The following is a 21,626-nucleotide window of genomic DNA, read 5'->3' on the forward strand; positions in this document are numbered from 1 at the left end:
CACAGCAAAGAAATGGCAGCAGGAGAACCAGTGAGCTCCCTGGCCCACACAGCAAGAGAACTGAGTACCTTCAGGCAGGAGGGTGCTGTCGGAATGGGGTGCCTCTGGGCACTTCTTGGCAGAGCTAGGCTTACCAGTTCACCGACAAAGAGAGCTGAGCGCCTTTGGGTCAAGGCTTACTGGTGGAGTGGGGTACCCCCTGACACTTTGTGGCAGAGCTAAAGAGCTTTGTAACACGTGCCCCATCAGGGCAGAGGCTGGACCTAGGGGCCAAAACACAGAGAAAGGCCTACCTGTGGACATAGCTGAGAAGAGGCTGTCCTGATGGAAGAACTGTATCTGGAGTGTTCCTGAACCTGAACTGTAACCTGTACTTCCCTAATAAATCCTACAATCGTTGAGTATGGTCTGTGAGTTCTGTGTGGCCACTGCAATGAATTATCAAACCCAGCAGTAGATAGTGTAGTAGGAGGGACAGATGGCATCAGAATTGGTGAAAAGGTTGGAGGGTGGACGCATGTCTGACCTCTGCCTCATAGGAATCAGCTTTGGGCTGATGCTGATTCTCTCCCCTTCATGAAGTTAGAGGTCAGAGAGTGGCTTTTTTTCCTCCAGCAGCTTGTAAGTGCTGGTATTTCTCAAGATTCTGACCTTGACCTTCTCTATCTACCCTCCCTGGAAGACCCCATCCCAATCCAAGGCTTCCATCCCATTACTACGCTGCTGACCCCAAGCCTGTTTCCACGCCCAGATCTCTTTGCTGCGCTAAGCTCCATTCTGGTTTACCCAGCTGCTGACTGGCTGTCTCCCTTTGGGAGTCTGCAGGCAGCTCAAAGTCAGCCTGATCAAAATCCAGGTCCTTTTCACCCCCCTCCCCTTTACCATTTTGGCAACTGGTACTACTACTGCCTATTCACCCTGATGCAGAAACATCAAATCAACCTTTTATGCCTCTTGCTCTAGGTCCTGTTGATTCTACCTCTCCATTATGTTCATATGCATCCTCCCACTTCACTGAGCAGGCCTCCCTCACAGCTCCTCCCATTTATTCCAGCAGACTAACTCATCTCCTGGGTCTTCTCCAATCCAGCTTCCATGTGGCTGCCAGCTTCATCTTCCTACAACACAAATCTGATCACATCACTCTCCTGCTTTAAATCGTTCAGTGACTCTGGACAGCACTTGCCATAGCACGCTGAGACTATCTTACTGGTTTCTCTTCTTCAGGTTGCTGTAAGCAACTAGGGTACAGAGACAACGGTCTGTTTCTCTAATGCCTAGCACAATGCCTGGCACAGAGAAGGTGCTCGATAAATATTTGATTGGAAGGATTCCAAGTTTCTCCAGATGGCACTCGGATGTGTTAACAGCAGAGTAGGGCAGTGGTTAAGACAGGCAGACCTGGCAGGTTTGAATGCCAGCACTGCCAACTTCCAGCTAGTTAGCCTCAACTTCCGCAACTGTAAAATTAGGATACCACCTACCTTATACAGAATGAGAAAATGCACATAAAGGGGTTAACACAGAGAAAACAGAACCACCAAACCAGTTGCCACCAAGTTGATCCCAACTCATGGTGACCTCACGTGTGTCAGAATAGAACTGTGCTCCACTGGGTTTTCAACAGCTGAGTTTTTGGAAGTAGATTGCCAGGCCTTTCTTCTAAGGAACCTCTGGGTGGATTCAACCTGCAGCCAAGCGCTTAACCATTTGCACCACGCAGGGACTCCTAGCACAGAGGAGCACTCAGTAAGTGGTTGCTATTATTAATTATAACAACCAGCAGTTAAACGTCAAGATTAGAAAGAATCCCAGGATGCTGATGCTACAACTACTGAAGCTCCAGGAGGCAAAGTGACTTGCTCCTACTCACAAATTTAGTCAGTGGCAAAAATCAAACTTGGAAACCAGGACCAGTACAATGTAACTTGCTGTTAAGCTGTCAGCTGTTCAGTGGAGTTGCTCTACAGAATAAAGTCAAAGTGCTTTGTGAACCACAACACCCAGGCTGTAGATAGATGTAGGAGGTCACAGATGCACCTGGCCTACTGCATACATGAGTGTTTGCCTCTCTAAACACGGACTAATATGCTCTGGGGGGCAGGTTTGCAATTACCGTACGGTTGAGCTTTCCTATCGTCAGCTGTGCTCATGTGTTAGAACTAAGAATCAAATGATACCTTAGTGAAGCCTTCGCTGGATCGGTGATTCTTAAGGGTGGAGGGAGTGGCAGCACTACCACCTGAAATTTCAAATCACATGCCCGTCTCCCCTTTTGCGACCCTTTATGGAGCTGTGGTGGCACAGAGCTTGGCGGCTAACCAGAAGGTTTGCAGTTCAAATTCACCTTAGAAATCCTACGGGGCAGTTGTACTCTGTCCTATAGGGTCCCCATGAGTCAGAATTGACTCACAGAAATGATAGCAATGGACTATGTTAAATGAAGTTTTAGGCTACCACAAGTTTGGGAGGCTACGGTGGTTCTCACACCCTTTGTGTCTTCCCATTCTAACCTGCAGCAGGGAGTCTATCAGCATTAGAAAACATCATTATGCTATGACAATAATATTATCAGCAAGAAATTTTGTTTTGTCACATACATGTTCCAATCAGAAGGACCTTAGATTTAAGACAAAACAAGACTTGGTTCAGATTCAGGCAGGAATATACCATGGATAGTGCTTTTCGGAAAGCATCTGGAGGAAGCCAGGACCCTGGGGACGGAAAAGGAAGGAGACTCAAGTACAGGGGACTTTCAGGCACCCTTGCAAAGTGTGCTGGGCTCTGACCAGAAAGTGCGATAAGGGGAAAGGATACCTCCGCAAGGTTCCCTTGGTCTTCGAAGCTCTTCTTGGTGAGCAAAAGGTTGAGCGCTTTCCAACACTGAACTGAGGAGGCCAGGTACCTTTCTGGACATAGGGGTGGGATGGGTGGAGCATAAAAGCCGGTTCACCAAGACACAAAGCCACTCCCCAGAACTTCTGATGGCACAGGACAGGAACCATCCCCGAAGACAACTCATCAGGCATGAAAAGGACTGGTCAGCGGCGGGGAGAGAGATGCTGATGAAGAGAGAGCCAATTAAATTAGGTGGACACTGGAGAGTGGGGGGATGGGAAGATAGAGAGAGAGGGAAGATGGCAAAATTGGCACGAAATGAGAGACTGAAAGGGCTGACTCAATAGGGGGAGAGCAAGTGGGAGAAGGGAGTATGATGTATGTAAACCTACACATGACAGACTGATTGGAATGGTAAATGTTCACTTGAACCTTAATAAAAATTAATTAAAAAAAAAAAAAAAGACACAAAGCCAGGTTTGTTTCTGTCAACAAGGACCCTAAAAATTGAAGCAAGTCAATTGAGAATTTTCCCATCATCTTGCCAGTCTACTGATAAAAATGCAATCAGGACTTGCGTTCATGTGCATTCCCACATTTTGGCGTGGTCTTTCTGGACTCGTACCTAGAGCTGTACAAGGGCACCTGACACCTCTAACAGTCCTGGATATTATGTATGTTGGGTTCAACAGGAACCAACTTGCTCAGTGCTCAAAAGCTGCCTGTGCAAGCAATAAGGCCACGTCTGGGTCTGGTGTGTCTGCAGGGAATTCCTTCTATAGACAGCCCTGACTGTGACTCTGGGCCCTGGAATCAGGCCAGCCACTCAAGAGGATGCAAGTCCTGATGTATACACAGAGTCTGCATTATCTCAAGACAGCAACCCCGAACACAAGTTCAGACCAGTGACTCACCTTCCCGAGATGACAATGTGTACCCAGGAGGAGCTGGCAACAGCCACCAGGGTGGTGTCACTTACACCCGTCCTCCCCTGTTGTCCCTCGAGCATACCCACTCAGATTCACTCTCATTACACACCCTCTTGTGTGACGGTGTTTGTATGGCTTGGGGTGTCACTGTGGGTGTGCTCAATGATTTGTGATAGGGATGAGGACAATGCACTCAAGCACATGGGTTACATAAAGGCTTGGTCAGTGCTTCCTGATGAGTTCCAGACCACAAAGGGCCCAGCTAGTGCCATCCAAGAGACCTGGGAACCCCCCGTACAAAGCTGCAGCCCACCCAAGACCTGTGACAAAGCTACTGAATGTGAAATTAAAAATAAAACATCACATGACTGTTTTTCCACTATAAAATTTTATCAAAGGAATAATCTGTGTTTTTAGAGAATTGGTTTGGCAAGATGAGAGAAGGTTAAAAAAACATTAAAACACTTTAAATTCTTTCCCAACCTCAGGGGGACCCAAATTAAATCAATCCTTAGGAAAGAGACTGGTTTCCTAAATTAGAAAAGTTAGTTTCCAAGCTATGCTCTTACCTCTATCGCTTGTTGCCCTAAGGAGAACTAAACCTCACCAGGGACGGTTCCTCTGGAAGTCAAGGTGGGAGCAACAGGCAATATCCAGACACAGGCCAGATGGAGACTCTGAGTCAAGGGTGCTGAGTCTGTGATATGTAATGTGACCATACAATTTAGCAACCAAAGCAGGATACTTCCGAGAGGGAAAGAGGGTGCTGTTAATTCCTTGAAGATAGAAAGCATAAACTGGGACATATGGCCACCTAGTGACAAGGCAGTTTGGGAAATTACATTTCCCAGTATGCCCTGCCCCTTGAAAGTCAAAAAGCTTGACCGGACCAAAGTACTCTGGGACCTGTGATTAGCACCATTTAGGAGGTAAACAGTAAAGGGCCGGGTTCTGACACCGAGGATTCCCACTTCCATGGGACACTTAACCAGACACAGAACACAATGCCTGAGGTGAAGTTTCAATGGATATTAAGTCTGGGGAGCCTGCCTAGCTCCCAAGGGTGTGGAGCTGGTGGAGCTGTCCATTGGCTCATTTCCTGTCTCTCCTGGGTGCTGCTCCTATCTCCCCACATCACTAGCATCCCCACTGCTGCTAGTCTTCTGGGGGATTCTGGGCCAAGTGCTGTTCCCATTCGACTTCGACCAACTTATACAGCTCCATGGTGGCCTGGGCATCTTCCACAGAGGAATGTCCGCTCTTCCCAACCTGAATAAGGAAGGAAGAAAAAAGGGTAAAGCTATGAGGGACCCTCCGCCCCCTCAGTCTTACCCCTAACACACACACACACACACACACACACACACACACACACACACACACACCCCCCCTCGGTACTCCCCCCCGCCACACACTGTCTCTTCCACAGATTAGTGGGTTGCAAAGATATGGTTCTGGTGGCACACTGGTCCTATTCGTTACCTTTTGCTAGCGTCTACTTCCATCCTTACTGTGGCAACACAAGTATGCCATATCATTCTATGTTCTGTAGAGACAGAACACAGCAGGTCAAATCCCCTAGCGCCTTCTTTTAGCTGCCTCTCCCAAGGAGTCCTGGCCCTTAGCTCTGGGGGTCTAGGAAACAGGTGGGAGTCTATAAAGGCCGGTGTTTCTCTATAGCTGATGAGCAAGCAAAAGCTCTCAGAGATGGAGAGGTCAGTGGGGAGTCATGGAGGTCAACAGGATGAAGGAGTCCCTCCCCAGTAACATCTAGCAGCAGGAGGCTGAACTCCCTTTTTTAAAAGTACCCAGTAGGAATTACTCACAAGGCAGCCTTCCCTCTTACTGGCTCCAACTGTTAGAAAGATATTCCTCACACCAGGCTGAAATCTATCTACTAGTTAATCTGACCGCTCTGGAGAAACAGACCTCCTGACTCTTTCCCCTTCCCCAGTTCCTTAACTGCTCTCTGTATGTGCACACCCTCCTGCCAGGCAGGACACCCCTTCCTTGACTGCCAAACGTGTGCAGTGCATAAGAGGTCCTTGCACCCATGATGTGGTCTTTTAGACCACCACCATCATCTGATTTCCTCCTTTCTCAATTAAGGTTTTATATCCACTTAGTTTTTTTTTTTTTTTTCAAAGTGCCCTTTAGTTATCACCTCATTTAGCTCCCAAAAAACTACGAAGTAGAGAACCAGAATTACTATTCCAGAGGTACAGATGAAGGGAGAACACTGGGCCCCTAAGCCAAGCTCTTCCCATCAGAGCAGCCCACTTGGATCTCCACCACCAGACGAACTCTATGGTCAGAGCCTGGGGAGAGGCAGCAACGAGAGCCTCCACGGGGCCCAAGCCAGGGGCCTGGCGGCATTTGAGGAGAAGCTACCTGAATGTCCCGGTTCAGCAGCTTCTGGGTGAGACGCTTCAGAGACATGGTGGCATTCTCTGGACAGTCGGCTTTCCGGTTCAGGAGGGGGATATGGGAAGTGTCGCGGGTAAGGGACTTGGGGTGAAAGTACTGGAGGGCTTTGAAGTCGTTGTGGATGGCGTGCCCCACCACTATCTTCCCCATGAGTATCTTCAAGATCTGAAATAGGCATGGAAAAAAAAGCGGTGAGAAGGTGGACTCAAAGGTGGAGTCCCCATGTCCTAAAACCTCAACATGGCCATTGGTCCTTCAAGCTTCTTTTCATCAATTGCCTACCTACCTCATTCCTGAACCGCCATCCCTCCCAGCTTCTCCTGAAAACCCACCTCCTTTCCTCCAGGTAAAACCAGATAACTTCTATGGTGTATCCCTGATTGGATTTATATTACCAGCGGCTCCTTATTTTCCTGTTAATTCCCACTCTGATGACAGACAAATCTGCTTTCAGTCAGAAATCACACATGCTTGAAACATTCACGTAACTAGTTCAGTACTGGTTTGCTACTTGGCCGCCCAAAAGTCCTTTAACCATTATCATTATGCTGGCTTTAGATACGTGACTCATGGAGTCACAGGGATGGGCTCCAGGGAGTTAACGGAAGCCCAAAATTATACACACATACGTATGTGTGGCTATGAGTCGGAATCGACTCGACAGCAATGGGTTTAGGTATGTGTATAGATATTTGGGATAGGTATTCTGGCGAGGGAGAAGGTGTGTGCTTTCACCAAATTCTCAAAAGGTTTATAAGTCATAAAAGACTGAAATTCCCTTATAGACTGAGGCCACGGAGGGAAGCGATCAGGTCACCCATGCTGGTGCTGCTGGAAAAGAAAGCCAGTCCCCTGCTTTACAGCTCTTCCTGCTCATACCCACAGCACAGTTACCAGCTGGCCAGGAGCCTTGGTTACACTGGTTTGGAAGCAAGTAACATCTTAATATTTCACAAACTTTAAGCATAAGGATATACTACCTGTAGTGACAATCAAAGAATACGCTGTGAGGTTCCACACAGGTTGTGAACAAGAGCAACAGTCCTGGAGTAAGTGCTTGGCCTCCCAATGGGACCCCTCTGAAAGGGCCAGGCTCATCTGAATGTAGCTTCGTCTCACAACCCCAACTTGGGGATTGTGGAAGTGCTTTATAATAAAAACTGGATGTAGTTCAACCAGTTAGTTAATGGGTTGCTAATGACTTCACCTACAGTTCACTACCACCCTCTTTTAACCTCAACACATGCCAGACCAAATCTACTGCCATCAGGGCTCCCCTCAACACACAACCCTCGAGAAAGGTGAGCGGGTTTGTTGTCTCCGACCCACCCTGTTTTCTGCCCCTCCTGAGCATTTGCTCAAGCCGTGCCCCCTGTGCACAAGATGTTCTTCAGCTTTTCATTCCAAGTCCTTTCTAAAAACCAGCCGCTTCACCTCTGATGAACCTTCCCTAACTGACTATTCTGGTATATAAAGAATTATCAGAAAAAAGCGTGTCTAGAGATGGCAAAGAAAATGGAGTTGAATTAGCAAAGAAGTGGACCAAGGGCGCCCTCTGGAGGCCTTCTATCATCAGCAGGCTCCCCTTTCTCCCCCATCCTCTTCCTCTTCCTTTCCTGTTAATTTGTGATGCTCCCAGCATCCAGCACAGGCCTTTTTTCTTTTTTATGTGTCTTTCATCTCCTTCAATGCAGGCCAATTGGCGCAGCTATACAAATATGCCCCAGTTCCTTCTGTTAACTTTCTACCTTCACCTGCCACCAACACTTCCCTCAGGCTAGGAAGCCCTCTCCATCTCTCCACTCTCAACCCTAGACTCCAGCTACCAGGCAGTCCCAAATTGAGCCCTTTCACTGGGCACTCATGTCTGCTGCTCTGTCCAGTTTTGTCACTAGCTGTTATTTCTCTGTGCAGATTCCCAGTTGCCCAGATCAGGATTCCATTTGGGACCTAAAGTAGGTGGCTAATGAAATCTATTCTGATAATCAGTCAATGAAAACCCTACGCATCACAACAATCATGGGGATGGCACAGGATTGGGGAGTGTTTCATTCTGTTGTGCATGGAACTGCTGAGTCCGGGGCCAGCTCAACAGGCAGCTAACAACAACAACAAATGAAGTCTGTTACACCGGCTAATTATAACCTTCCTGTCTTTCATCACTCCTCACCCTAACAGGTAACCTTCTTTACCATCCAATACCCCTCTCCCACCTTCTACAATCCTTTGGTGCCTTCCCCAGTGATATCTTTTGCTGAAAAATGATTGGGACCCCTCCCCCCCATCTTACGGACAGCCACATGCCCCAGGCCCCTCACCTGGCTCCGAGCAATCTTGAAGGGTGTAGCATTCACCATGTGCTGCTTCCGGATCCCACTCCATCTGGTCCGGTAGTCCACAATGTGGCAGGGGGGAAGGATGTACTCATCATAAAGCACGTCACCATTGTAGTTGACAATGCTACATCGAGCCAAGGAACTGACATGTCCCTTGGGCCCTGTGCCCACCATCTCACAGTCAACTGCCACCATCTTCCTTGGCATCTCCTGGACTACTCCGGAGCAGTTATTCTCTGAGTGAGCTTGAGTGGAATTCTGTGAGGCAGTCTTCTGGGGATGCTTTTTCTGGGAGCAGGTTAGGTGGGTCTTAATCTTTGGAAGGGCACTCTGGAACTCCCCCAGCAAATCTACTTTAGCTGCAGTAGAATGACCCTTCTGTGAAGGGGCAGGGGTCAACCAAGGCACTGTAGCTTTTTTGTCCAGGGACTGCTCTGATCCACTGCTGGAGGCAGCTGTCTTTTTCTTTTTTGGGAGGGGAGGGACCCTCCAAGTGCCACCTACCTTAGCAGTCTCCTCTTTCTTTGGGGGGTCTGAGTGCAACCTAGCCACCCTGCTAGGGGGCTGCTTTTTCTTAGTCAGAAAACCTTTCTGTTCCAAGAACCGCCGCTTCTTGACAAAATTTTGATGCTTGGAATTCCCCTCTAAAGCCTTTTTGGGAGGAGGTTCCCCAAAATCCAGATTGAGGAGTAAGGTAGACATGAGGACAGTGGATGCTAGGAGAGCAGCTTACAGATGAAAGGAGAACAGAGGACTCATTCTCTGCTGAATTCCATAGACCGGCATCTGGAGGTTTGTAGTACAGCCTGGGGAAGAAAGTGAATCCTGGTAATCGAGCCCGCAGACCTAGAAGAAATGAGATATGACAGATCTCTGCAGGACTCAAGGGAGGAAAGTTATACATCAGGGCAACCTCTGAGATAGAGGAGGAATAGCATTGCAATGTGAAACGATGGAAGGAGCATTGATCTGAGTCAGGAAGCCTGGAATCTAGCAAAACCCCACATTCACTAACCATAGGGTCTTAGGAAAGTCATTCCCCCTCTTTTGGTCTTGGTCTTATTGCAAACTGAGGGGGCTGGAGGGCCCATCATAACTCAAATTCTCTGTGAATGTGGAAAACCAGAATAGGAGAGCTTTATAAAGCTTCGCCCAGGTAGGGAACGTCCAAGTATCCTCGAAAGTAGGGAGCAGCATGGCATAGATGACCTCTAGATTACCCAAGTACCCCAGGGCAGGCCCCATGAATAGAGATACAAATCTAGGCACCCCTTTTCCTCGGCTCCAGGTGGGGGAAAATCCACATGCACCTCACCCAAGTCTTTTCTTTTCCCAAGAAAGGACTCTTCACGCTATATACTAGCGGGGGCGGGGGGAATTAGGTTCGGGGGAGCCCACCCCGGCGAGCACACTTTGACAGTCCCCCGCCACGGACATCGGCCCAGCGCCCACATACCTACTCCCAGATGGTCTTCCCTAAGACCGGAAGCGTCCGGAGCCGGATGCGGAAGTCGGCGCGCGTCGACGAGGCCCGGGACGGCAGGCGCGCGGGTTGGAACGGGCTGGGGCCCGGCGCCCGCGCGCCCGCAGCGCCCCCACCTCCGGAAGCGAAGCCAGGGATTCGGAGTGTGTGAGGATCGGCAGCGGCGGCGGCGGCGGGGGCGGTGTGGGTGGAGGCGGGGGCGGGATGCGCTCCCCAGCCCCTCTAGCCCCGTGGAGGTACAACTCGAAGGTGTAAGGAAGCCCCGACGAACAAGAACTGGCGTGCTGAGGGTCCCGGGCCTTACTTCCTGGAGAGGAGGAGCGTGTATGGGAAGGGGCGGGATCTGGAACTTGGCCCGCCCCTTCGTGGGCGTGGCTCCGCAACGCGCCTCTGTGTCGTCATTACGCTGTCGCCCCCGCCCACCTGTCTCCGACGCTGATACCTTCGCGCTTTGAGACGTCACGACCTGTGACGTTAGGGGGCACCTCGTATCTTCAGCCCCAGAATGGGATCCGAGAAAGGCAGCGTCGGGCGCCTGACCCAAAACCTTTGCGTCCCGTCCCGCCCGCAGAGCTGAGCCGAGCCTGGGCCCGGTACTGGCGTGGTAGTGACCGTGGATCTCTCACCGCCTTCTCGCATCCCGCTCCGACTGGACCCCAGGATGCCGGGCGTTTCCGCTCGGGACCTCTCTCTGGAGGAGAGGAGGCAGCTAGCTGTGAAACTCACCCGTGTCCTGGCGCTCTACCGTTCCATCCTGGATGCCTACATCATCGTGAGGCCATGGGGGTGTGGGCGGAGTGCTCCTGGGGCAGGTGTTGGTCGGGTGTGGTTGGCTAGGTGTCCACGACAGAGAGAGACTCTAGAGAGTTGGTCTCCGATCTCGTTTCTTCTATGAGTTTCAATCTTTTGTCTGTACACGAAAGGGTTAAAACTGGGGTGACCCCTTTTTCAGCTGACATGAGTATCCCTAATACCTAGGTTTTTCAAACCTTCCCAAATCCAAGGTAATAAAACGCATGAACATAGGAGCTGTGTGGCAGTCCCGTTGACCTCACATTCATCCGCGCTTTGAATAAATTGTTTTTGTGGTATAGTGGACAGTTTCTGGCTTTGGAATTAGACTAGACTAGAATCCTGCCTCCACTACTGTTTTAGCCTTAGGCATTTTTGTTTTTATTCCTAACCCCGATTTCCTCGTGGCCTAGTGGTTGCTACGGCAGCTAACCAAGAGGCCGGCAGTTCGAATCCACCAGGTGCTCCTCGGAAACTCTATGGGGCAGTCCCACTCTGTCCTACAGGGTCACTATGAGTCGGAATTGACTCGGCGGCAGTGGGTTTGGATTTTTTTTTCTGGTTTCCTCAGCTCTAAAATGGACCTCTGTCTGAGGGATCACTATGAAGAATAAATAAGATAATGTGTAACAATTGTTACACACCCCAACCCAGAAGTCATCCTTGATTCAGCTCTTTCACTGATCCACAATCCGACCCTTCAGCAGGTCCTGTTGACTTAACCCCCAGAGCAGATATCAAGTTCATCCACTTTTCTCCATCTCCGTTGCTACCACCCTGGGACAAACCACCATCATTTCTCCCCTGGACTCCAACAATAGCTTCCTAACTGCTCTGTGTTTACTTCTGCCCCTCCATAACCAATTCACAGAGCAGACAGATGGATCTCTTTAAAAATGCAGCTGTAAAGCCTGACATGATCTAGCCCCTGCTGCCTCTTCATCCCCATCGTATTTCATCGTCTCCCACATTCACCGTGCTTCACGCACACTGGCCTGATTTTTCTTCCAGGGTATGGCAGCCATCTGGGCCTTTGCACTTACTTCTCTGCCTAGGATGCTTTTACTCCACACTGAAGCGAAGAGCAAGGATGTTAGAGTCAAACTGGTTTCAAATCTTAGCTCTGTTACTTACTTTTTTATTTAGGGAAGCTACTTAATTGCTGTGCCTCAGTTTCCTGACCTGTAAAATGGGGGATAATAATAGTACCTACCTTATATGGTTTTGAGGATGAAATGTATTAATACATGTAGAACGTTTAGAACAGTGGCTGACATATTAAAGTATTACATAAGTGTTTGCTAACACCTGCATTTTCTTTACATGGCTGATTCCTGTTCATTCACGTGTCTTCCCTCATCACCCTATCTAGTCCTCTCGCACCTTCTCCGTTACGTTACTATTTCATTAGCATTTAATATGATCTGAAACTTTTTTTTTATGTAAACTCAACAATAGCAGTAATTTTGTCTGTTTCATTGTTGTATCCCCTGAGCCTAGAACAGTGCCTGGTGCATAATCAAAGCTCCAGAATTTGTTGAACAAACGAATGAATAAACGTACACAAGCATCTGGCATATATAATAGGTTACTAAGTGATAGTGCGTGCACTGTGTGTTAGTTACTGCAGTTAGCGCTGGGGACACAGATGTGGATAGAAGACACCATTCTTGCCTTTAAGAAATTCAGTTGAGTGGAGAAAATAGACATATAAGTAGGGGAACCTCCTAAATGGAGAGGTGTATTCAGAATGCAATCTCAGCACCGAGGAAGGATAGGTCGGCTACTGAGAGAAACAGTGGTATGGCTGGAGCAAGAGGTGAGTTGGATGAGTAGAGGTACTTGCTGGTTGTAGCCAGTGGCCCTGTGTAGCAGCAGTGGTGGGAAGTGGCAGGAGATAAGGTGGGGAATTATAAGTGGGGAGGGAAAACTAGAAGTGGTAGTAGTCTGCTGATTGCTTCTCCCCTTCTCCTGCAGGAATTTTTCACAGACAACCTGTGGAGCACACTCCCTTGCTCATGGCAGGAAGCACTGGATAGATTGAACCCCCCACAGCTGGCCACACTGTTGCTGGGGCTGCCTGGGGAAGGAGAGGTGGTCAGGTATGGACAGGAGGGGCCCTGTCCTGGGTGACTTTGGCACTGAGCCCTGCGGCTAACCATTGTTCAGAGTCTCACAAGGGCTTCCTTGGCCCCCTGGGTTGTAAACTGCTACACTGAGGCTGTGACAGGACTTCATTGGTGGCCTGGCTGGGCTATCTCAGGTACAGGTCGGTGTGGCCACTCACCCTGCTGGCCCTGAAGTCCACAGCCTATGCCCTGGCTTTTACTCGGACACCTGGGTTCCAGACCCCTTCAGAGTTCCTGGAGAACCCCAGCCAGAGCTCCCGACTGACGCCTCTGTTCCGGAAACATGTCAGGCCCAAGAAGCAGCATGAGATCCGGAGGCTGGGAGAGGTGAGATGGCTGGGGACACAGGTGGTGTCTGGGAGCCCTGGGACTCGTTAAGCCCATAGGGTACAAATATGTTGCCCCTTCCTTCACATATAGGACCAAAGGCCCTACAAGGCCCCTGCCTTGGGGCAGACATACTATAATCATATCTTGATGTTGGTATTTTTTTTTCAACCTCTTACTGGGTTGACTGGTGGCTTTATCTGGATCACTGTCTTACTCCTCTTCTCAACATTTCCACAACCTGCTCATGGAGGGTTCACAGCAGGGCGCTTCTTCCTTGGTCTGTGCAGGAGGTTGAATCCCTGGCCCAAGGGGAGCAAGGAGAGTGGCCTGAACCTGGTGTCAGCATCCACCCTCCCCTCACCCCCCATTTTGGTTTCTGTATCTCTTGCCTCTTCCTTGGATCCCTCTGAACCCATCTTCCTCTGTCATCTTCAGCTCCTCCACCCTCATTATGGGTGTTTGCCCTAGGAGTCAAGGAACAATGGCCAAAAGACCTTTGCTCCCTCTTCTTTCAGCTGGTGAAGAAGCTGAGCGACCTCACAGGCTGTACCCAGGTTGTGGACGTGGGCTCAGGCCAGGTGAGCCAGAAGCCTAACATACTGTTCTGAGTCACGGAGATAGAAAAGTGGGAAGGCAGGATACCAGGCCACAGGTCTAGGGAGTCAGGTGCTAAGGAGGAGTGGAGAATTTAAGGAGGGCAGAATTTAAACCTTCTGTGGGGCCTGGGACCCGGGTGTGCAGGTCACTGATAGGGAAGGTGACAGGAGAGGTCGCTGAACAGCGTCGTCTCTCCTCACTCTCATGACTCCAGGGCCATCTCTCCCGCTTCATGTCTCTGGGGCTGGGGCTGTTGGTGAAGAGCATCGAGGGGGATCAGAGACTGGTGGAGAGAGCCCAGCGCCTGGACCAGGAGCTCCTGCAGGCTCTGGAGAAAGAAAAGAAGAGGAACCCGCAGGTATGCCACGCCTTCCTGCAGCCAGGACTGCAGGAGCAGGGTCTGCTTGGCTGGAGTGGGGCACCAAGGCTGAATTCCCTCTTTCAAGTTTCTCACCTTGAGGTGGTGTGGTCCTTATTTCTATTAACCTTTTCTGAGGTTTCCCCTCCCCCAAAGCCTCCCCACATCTCAAAGGTACTTTCTGAGTTACAAAGTGCTTTCCACACCGATACGCCCTTCTCACAGCAGCCTGTGAAGTAATCAGGCAGGTATCAGACTCATGTTACATATGAGGAAACTGAGACTGAGAGTTGAAAAGGCTGGCAAAGTTGATAATGATAGACCCAGAATTTATCCTGTCTCTTGATGAATGGCCCAGGTCTCTCCTGTGCTTCTCTCCCACCTTCCTCTTTGAGAAGGAACACAAATCCCTTCCTGCAACCTGAGGTGGTGTCAGCAAACAGATTTCCCATCTTCCTGTGTCCTTTCCTGCCTCCACAGGTGGTCCACGCTGGCCCTCGCTACCCCCCACACCACGTGGTTAGGTGGGTAGACCCCACAGCTCTGTGTGAGGAGCTTCTGCTTCCACTGGAGCCCGCACCGCAGGGTGGGGCCCGCTTGCTGCTAACAGGCCTCCATGCCTGTGGGGACCTGAGCGTAGCCTTGCTGAGGCACTTCTCCTGTTGCCCCGAGGTGGCAGCCCTGGCCTCAGTGGGCTGCTGCTACATGAAGCTGAGTGACCCCGGCGGCTACCCACTGAGCCACTGGGTGGCCGGGCTGCCTGGCTATGAACTGCCCTACAGGCTGCGGGAGGGGGCCTGCCATGCCCTGGAGGAATATGCTGAGCGGCTACAGAAAGCAGGTCCTGGCCTCCGAACCCACTGCTATCGGGCCGCATTGGAGACGGTCATCCGATGTGCTCACCCCGAGCTCCGTCGGCCAGGCGTGCAGGGGATCCCCAGGGTCCATGAGCTCAAGATTGAAGAGTAAGGTTTGGGGACATGGTGTGTGTGTGTAGGGGGCATCACCAACTAGAGGTCTCCCACCCTCATTTATAGCATGTCCTACAAAAAATCTCAAAGCGCACATTGGAGTGATTTTTAGGACTGGGACTCTCTTCACAATTTCTTTAAAGAGGATTTATCAGTCTTTCATCAAAAGACTTTATCAAGTAAGTTTTTTAAATGCTTAAAAATATAGCTATGTAATTGGACAGAACTGGCTGAAAATAAATTTTTGGATTCACTCATTTGTTCTTAGACACCTCACAGAGAGACATTTAAAAATGTGTATCAACGTGGCAAATCAAGCAAAGTTGGAATCAAATTAGGACTAGGTGAAGTTTAAGTGGGAGGTGGGGGGTGGTCCCTAAAACCAAACTGCTTGCTGTCTATGGCTGGTTCCGCAGATACGTGCAGCGTGGGCTGCAGCGAGTGGGGCTGGACCCCCAGCTGCCCCTGAATCTGGCTGCCCTTCAGGCCCACCAGGCCCAGGAGCACCGTGTGGTAGCCTTCTTCAGCTTAGCCCTACTGCTGGCCCCACTTGTGGAGACACTGATTCTGCTGGACAGGCTGCTCTACCTTCAGGAGCAGGGTGAGGGTGGCCTACAGCGGGGACCCGGGGCTAAAGGGGCTGGCTGGAGTGCTGGGGCTGCTCCTCCAAGTCCCGGCCCTCACATCTGCTGGGAGTGGGTTCTTTACTCTGTGACCTAAACCACCTGCTTCAGAATCACCAGTGGGGTGGAAGTGGGGGACTTGCTAAACAATACAGATTCCTCCTGAATCACCCCCTGGGGTACATCCCCAAGGTGCATTTTCAGCAAGCCTCTCAGGCTGAGAAGCTAGAATGAGTACACAAGTCAGGACCTTGGGCACTCATATTCCTTAACAGAGAACTGGGTCCGCTTAGTGCCCCTGGAAGCCTCCCCCTGGGGAAGAGGGGCTGTGCCTACAGGCTGTACAGGAAGTGCTAAGTGAGGTTTGGTTCATGTCTCACCTTCTGAGTAGCCCTGCCTTTCTCCCAGGCTTTCATGCTGAGCTCCTGCCCCTCTTCAGCCCTGAACTCTCTCCCAGAAACCTGGTTCTGGTGGCCACCAAGACGCCCCTGGGTCAGGCCTTCTCTGTCCTGGAGACTGAAAACAGCTGACAGAGCCTGAGGAAGGGCACATCTAGGACCCCAGAAACTACCCAGCACCATGGTGGGTGGCAGAGTCTGCATCTCCTCACCCAGAGAACCAGCACCCTGCATCCTCCCTGGAATCTTGGTGCCCTACAAGTCTTCAGTTTCCTACCCTTTGTTTCTCTCCATGTGTTATAGAATATTATGTAAAATTATATTTTTAATTTATTAAAAAATTGAAATCTTTATTTCCCTTCCATTTCTCTTAGTACAGAAAGCACAGACATGCAACCTCCCTAGTGAGGTCCCGCAGAGGCCGTACACTTAAGTATAACACCTCCAGCCCCCACTGCTCTCCATAATAGGGGGTTTGGGTGATATCTTGTGTAACTCAACAGTCTCCACCAAGGGAACCTTTTCCTCCCTTTGGTCCCCATCCCAGAGTCCATATGCCCTACCCTTGGGAGGGCTTTCTTAAAGCTGGCTAACTTCCATCCAGATTCTGTCACATCAGGATAGATACTCTCTCCCATCAATTCTTAAAACCGGGGTGCACTGGGATTAGGGGTACCAGTCTACAAGAAGACAGCACTTCCACAGAGAGAAGGACTCACGGCTCTTTATTGGAGTCTGGAGAAGAGGTGGCCCCAGCCTCTAAGGCTAAGACAGAATTGGAAGAGAAGCTGCTCTCCCCAAGCTCAATACCAATAGACTTTCTTGTGTTTCCGGGTCTCCTGGATCCCCATTGCCTCCATCACCTCCTCCTCCAGTGTCTTTAGACGGGGCACGTAGGTTCTTTCTAGAGCATCCTCCACTGATGTGTCTTTGGGGCCATCTATTGGGCCAGAGGAAAGGGGGTGGGTGGGAGGGCATGCCAGCTTTAATCTCTTAACATGCTTTCCTCCCACTCCTACCTACCCAAAAGTTCCCTCCCCCAATCTTCTTGCCCTTCACCCTGCCTCACCAGTCCATGTTTCAGGGATGATTCCATCAGCTCTGGGAAATTCAGGTTTGGGGATAATTCTTCCTGATCTCGTGGAGACCCGTACTCGCTCTCCTGCTTCCGTGAACCTCCATTCTACCTTAGTGGGTTTCCTGGGGGATGGAAGAGGTAAGCTCAGCCTGGGAGCCAGGTCCCCTGCTACCTTCCTCCCCAAAAGTACACTCAGTGGCTGAAAACATCAAGGGTACCACCTTGCTTCTCTGCTACCTCTACTGGGGTTACCCAGAGGTGGGTCATGCCTGTGAGATGGGCCCTCCCAATTGCAGAGCATCCAACCCACCATCTTGTCTGCTGATACTGACCTGACCTCTGTACCCCCTCCATTTCCCTTGGAGAGATGAGCTGTCCCCCCTTCTGTGTTCAAAACCTGGGTGGACTCAAGAGGATAGAAAACCCTGACCAGAGCCCCATTTGCTTGCCTGTCCACAGGATCCACAAGTGTGACCTGGCGGTGAAGCAGGGGGGCTTCACTAGGAATCATGGCTCCCCGGTAATCCTTGGTCTGGCCAATGTACCGGTAATGCTGTACATGAGAGGGGGGATATTAGAAACCAAGAGATGTGAAGGGGTTTCCCACCTACTGCTCAGAGCATTAAGCCCAAGTTGAAAAGTAGAAGGGTTCAGGTGTACCACCATCTCCTCTTCCAGTCTCCTGTCTCCCTGCACTGCCCCTAATGGAGAGGGGCAGATGGGACAGGCTTCTTGACCATCCCCGTCTTTCCCCTTCACTTACTGTGTTCAGCCCCTCCAGGACAACCCAGTTTCGCTGCCGGATGACTTGAACCACTTTGCCCTGCTTCCCGGCATCCTTCCCTTCTAGGATTTGCACCTGTGGGAAGATGAGTCAGGGAGGGGGACCACTGCCTAGGAGCAACATCACCATTCTACCTCCTGTCTGAGGCTCTCACCGTGTCCCCACAGAACAGATGCCAGTCTTCATCAGAGATAGGTTCCACAGCCACTGGGCGCCGCCTAGTCCCCGGAGGGTTCTTCCTCTTGTCTGCCATGGAGCCTGGGCGGCTCATCCCATAGCGGTAGTTGGGAGGCAGATTGACCTTGGATGCCATGGCCAGCAGGGCAGAGAGACGCATGGCTGGAGGCTGCCAGAAATCTTGTATTATCTAATTTAAGCCTTAGAACAAATCCATGACGAAGGTGCTATTAATCTTATTTAACAGATAAGAACAAAGCCTAACTTCAAAGTACAAATAAAGTGCACCGTAATGGCATAAAGAGCCAAGGACTGGAGTCAGATGACCCGGGTTCTAGCCCCTGCTCTGTCATCATCTTACTGTGTGACCCCCAGGCAACTTAACTTCTGAGCTTCAGGTCATCATTCATTAACTTTACAGGGTTGTTGGTGTCATTTAAGTTATTTTAAAATACTCACTAACAAAACAAGGTGTAGAATAATGTGAAAAGTATAATCCCTTTGGGATAAGTTAAAAGTACATATTCCAGTACAGGCACAGATACTTTGGAAAAGAAAGGAACTGCTTGGGAGGGCTGTTCCTTCCCATGAGGTTTGCATTTTCTAAGCATATACATTAAAAAAAAAAAAAAAAAGTTTATCTGAATAATGAGATATTGGATCATCCCATATAAATACCAAACCCACTACCTTCCAGTTGATTTTGATTCATAGCCACCCATAGGGTTTCCAAGGCTGTAAATCTCTATTGAATTAGACTGCAAGGCTGTAAATCTCTACACAGAGCCTTTGGTGGTTTTGAGCCGCCAACCTTTCGGTTAGCAGTCTAGTGCTTTAACCACTGGGCCACCAAGGCTCCTGGATCACAGTGAAATCTGAGAAAGCTGGAACCTACGTAAAGCAGGAACCTGTCAGAGAACAAAAACTCAAATATTTTCCATTAAAACGATTGCTAAAAAAGTGGAAAACTCTTGTCAAAGGCGGAAAACTCGCAAGACCCAGACAAACAAGGCAGTTCCACCACGTTCCAGCTCTCACAGGTTTCACTACATATGTATGGCCTCATGTTATTTTGAATTAATGCCAGTTGATTGTAAGGGTCTCAGTTTTTCCATTCAGATTCAAAGTTTTGAGACCACCACTATGTGACTAGACCTAGACTTCATTCACTATGACTGGCATTTGATTTTTCAGTGCCCAGTGAGTGAAGTTGCCAAGAGCAAGCACTACTATCATAAAGCTCGTCTTACAAAGAAACCAAGACCCTGAAAGCTGGAGTGTCTTGCCCTAGGTCATATATCTTGATAGAAGGGCAAATCTTAAGTCCCAAGTCTCCTGCGTGGTTGCTGCCAGAAGTCCCTTAACCTCAGCCATTCTAGGTCTGAGGCTCTGGGAAGGGATTCCAGAAGCTAGTCAAGGGCAGAGCAGCTTCCACGTCTGCTAGATCTTCACCTTTTTCTCCACACCCTAGAGAAGCTGGAACCCTTTCGCTGAGGGGCTTTCAGGGAGTGCTCTAGAGGTGCCGTGCGCCTTTCCCCTCCGGCCCCGGCTCCAAAGGCTTCCCCCGCCCACCCCATCCTGGGTGCGGACCCCGATCCGGGACACGGCCAGGCCCCAGCAGTCCTCAGCAACTACCCACTCCAAACTTCCGGTGCAGGGACACCCCAGGAAGGCGACTGAGCAACCCGTTAAAAAAAAAAAAAAGAAACCCACTGCCGTGGAGTTCCGACTCATAGCGACCCTGTGAGACAAAGCAGAACTGCCCCATAAGATTTCCAAGAGCGGCTGCTGGATTCGAGATGCCGACCTTTTGTTTAGCAGCTGTTGCTCTTAACCACTGCGCCACTGGACTGAGCAACAGCCAGGGACAGAAAGGCCCTTCCGCTACGCGCCTCCCAGACGAGCCCCAGGGACGCAACAACCCCGGGCCGCGCAGCGCTCACCTCCGCTTCCCGCAGCGCCGCGGAGCCCACGCTTGTCACTTCACAGCACGTGAGCCCTCAGCCCCGCCCACCCCTGTCCCCCGGCTTCGCTGGGAAATGTAGGCTAATTGTAGAGCGGAAGCTCAACTGTTAATCTGGCTTCTCTGTGTATTGGGAGCTGTAGTCCGCCGCTACAAAGCATGCTGGAAACAGGAAACTTGACCGGGGTGGAAGCATAATTACACCGTGAAGCACGTCGGGAGTTGAAGGCTGCCGCACCTGGCAGGCTGCCGCGCATGCTCTGCGTGGAGGTGACTGGGGGTTGTAGTTCCTGAAGAGGACGGCTCCATTTTCTAGGTGGTTCTGGTTTCTTGTTCAAGGCAGAGGACCCCGCCTTTTCCAGCCAAGACAACGGCCAATTTTCTCCCCACCGTTCTCTGGTGGAGGTGGTGTGAACAGATTCCAAAACTTTCACAGGACTTCTAGAGGGAGGGATGAAACCTGGGCCCTTCCAGTGCTATTTAGTCACAAAATGTCAGATCTGGAAGGAACCCTAGAGATTTTCTAATCCAGCCATCCATTTAAGGGATGAAAAGGCTGAGTAGGCCAAGAGAAAGAAACACGCTTGCCCAAAACAACAAAAACAATTAGTGGTAGGCTGACAAATCATTTCAGGGAGTACTGGGGGGATTTCATCTTACCCACCCTCCTCACCACCCTCCCTCCTGCCCCATGACCAGTTTAAGGGGTGGAAGGCATCTCTAGGCATGACCTTGAGGTCAAAGTTTTTTGTACCACCAGCTCAAACATCCCCATTTCCATGGCCATCTCTGACTGTGGAGATACTGGCACCCTCCCACACACCACTCTTTGTGACTTCAAAAAAAAAAAAACCCCACCCCTAGGTGCTCATGGAAACTCTGGTGGCTTAGTGGTTAAGAGTTATGGCTGCTAACCCAAAGGTCCAGGGTTCGAATCCACCAGGTGCTCCTTGGAAATCCTATGGGGCAGTTCTCCTCTGTCCGATAGGGTTGCTGAGTCGGAATCGGCTCATTGGCAACGGGTTTTTGGTTTAGGTGCTCATGGGAAGCCCTGGTGGCTAGTGGTTAAATGCTATAGCTGCTAACCAAAAGATCGGCAGTTTGAATCCACCAGGTGCTCCTTGGAAACTCTATGAGGCAGTTCTAATGTCACATAGGGTCGCTATGAGTGGAAATGGACTTTATGGCAACAGGTTAGGTTTCATTTGGGTAGGTGCTCAGGGAGGAACCAGTGTTAAACAGTGGCTAGGCAGGAGAAGAATGGTGTGGTATATTCTGAGACTGCCTTCATCTAGAATTCTGAATTTCTAACAACTGGAATGAGAGACTGGCACCCCCACTTCAATCTGAGATGATTTGCAATCATTTGTATTCCCTTCCCCCAACTTCCCTCTTCATTTAACCAATACACCC

General features: G+C 50.2%; 3 protein-coding genes across 12 annotated transcripts; 1 reads left to right on the forward strand and 2 right to left on the reverse strand.

Annotated features, from left to right (window-relative positions):
* Positions 1-3,326: 3,326 nt before the first annotated feature.
* Positions 3,327-10,098, reverse strand: ISG20L2 (interferon stimulated exonuclease gene 20 like 2). Of its 3 annotated transcripts, none has more exons than XM_010594842.3 (4): positions 9,987-10,098; positions 8,513-9,376; positions 6,159-6,359; positions 3,327-5,036 (listed from the first exon to the last, which is right to left on the reverse strand). In XM_010594842.3, exons 2-4 carry the CDS (start codon positions 9,230-9,232, stop codon positions 4,923-4,925), a joined length of 1,035 nt encoding a protein of 344 aa, XP_010593144.2. In that variant the 5' UTR covers positions 9,233-9,376; positions 9,987-10,098; the 3' UTR covers positions 3,327-4,922. The 3 variants fall into 3 exon arrangements, with proteins under 3 accessions (XP_010593144.2, XP_003414991.2, XP_064138796.1); XM_003414943.4 differs by having other exon boundaries at positions 8,513-9,336; positions 9,987-10,096; XM_064282726.1 differs by lacking the exon at positions 9,987-10,098 and having other exon boundaries at positions 8,513-9,954.
* Positions 10,056-16,920, forward strand: METTL25B (methyltransferase like 25B). Of its 3 annotated transcripts, XM_023554090.2 has the most exons (9): positions 10,056-10,160; positions 10,585-10,785; positions 12,783-12,907; positions 13,069-13,261; positions 13,780-13,842; positions 14,076-14,219; positions 14,700-15,184; positions 15,607-15,791; positions 16,222-16,920. In XM_023554090.2, exons 2-9 carry the CDS (start codon positions 10,675-10,677, stop codon positions 16,341-16,343), a joined length of 1,428 nt encoding a protein of 475 aa, XP_023409858.1. In that variant the 5' UTR covers positions 10,056-10,160; positions 10,585-10,674; the 3' UTR covers positions 16,344-16,920. The 3 variants fall into 3 exon arrangements, with proteins under 3 accessions (XP_023409858.1, XP_003415208.1, XP_010593143.1); XM_003415160.4 differs by lacking the exon at positions 10,056-10,160 and having other exon boundaries at positions 10,198-10,785; XM_010594841.3 differs by lacking the exons at positions 10,056-10,160; positions 14,700-15,184 and having other exon boundaries at positions 10,202-10,785.
* Positions 16,920-20,293, reverse strand: MRPL24 (mitochondrial ribosomal protein L24). Of its 6 annotated transcripts, none has more exons than XM_010594843.3 (6): positions 20,194-20,293; positions 18,228-18,451; positions 18,053-18,148; positions 17,739-17,842; positions 17,281-17,411; positions 16,920-17,151 (listed from the first exon to the last, which is right to left on the reverse strand). In XM_010594843.3, exons 2-6 carry the CDS (start codon positions 18,408-18,410, stop codon positions 17,015-17,017), a joined length of 651 nt encoding a protein of 216 aa, XP_010593145.1. In that variant the 5' UTR covers positions 18,411-18,451; positions 20,194-20,293; the 3' UTR covers positions 16,920-17,014. The 6 variants fall into 6 exon arrangements, with proteins under 6 accessions (XP_010593145.1, XP_003415209.1, XP_010593146.1 ...); XM_003415161.4 differs by having other exon boundaries at positions 18,228-18,419; positions 20,194-20,292; XM_010594844.3 differs by lacking the exon at positions 20,194-20,293 and adding an exon at positions 20,058-20,180.
* Between the last annotated feature and the right edge of the window lie 1,333 nt (positions 20,294-21,626).

Source organism: Loxodonta africana, chromosome 3, assembly GCF_030014295.1.
Source record: "Loxodonta africana isolate mLoxAfr1 chromosome 3, mLoxAfr1.hap2, whole genome shotgun sequence".
NCBI classification, from domain to species: domain Eukaryota; kingdom Metazoa; phylum Chordata; class Mammalia; order Proboscidea; family Elephantidae; genus Loxodonta; species Loxodonta africana.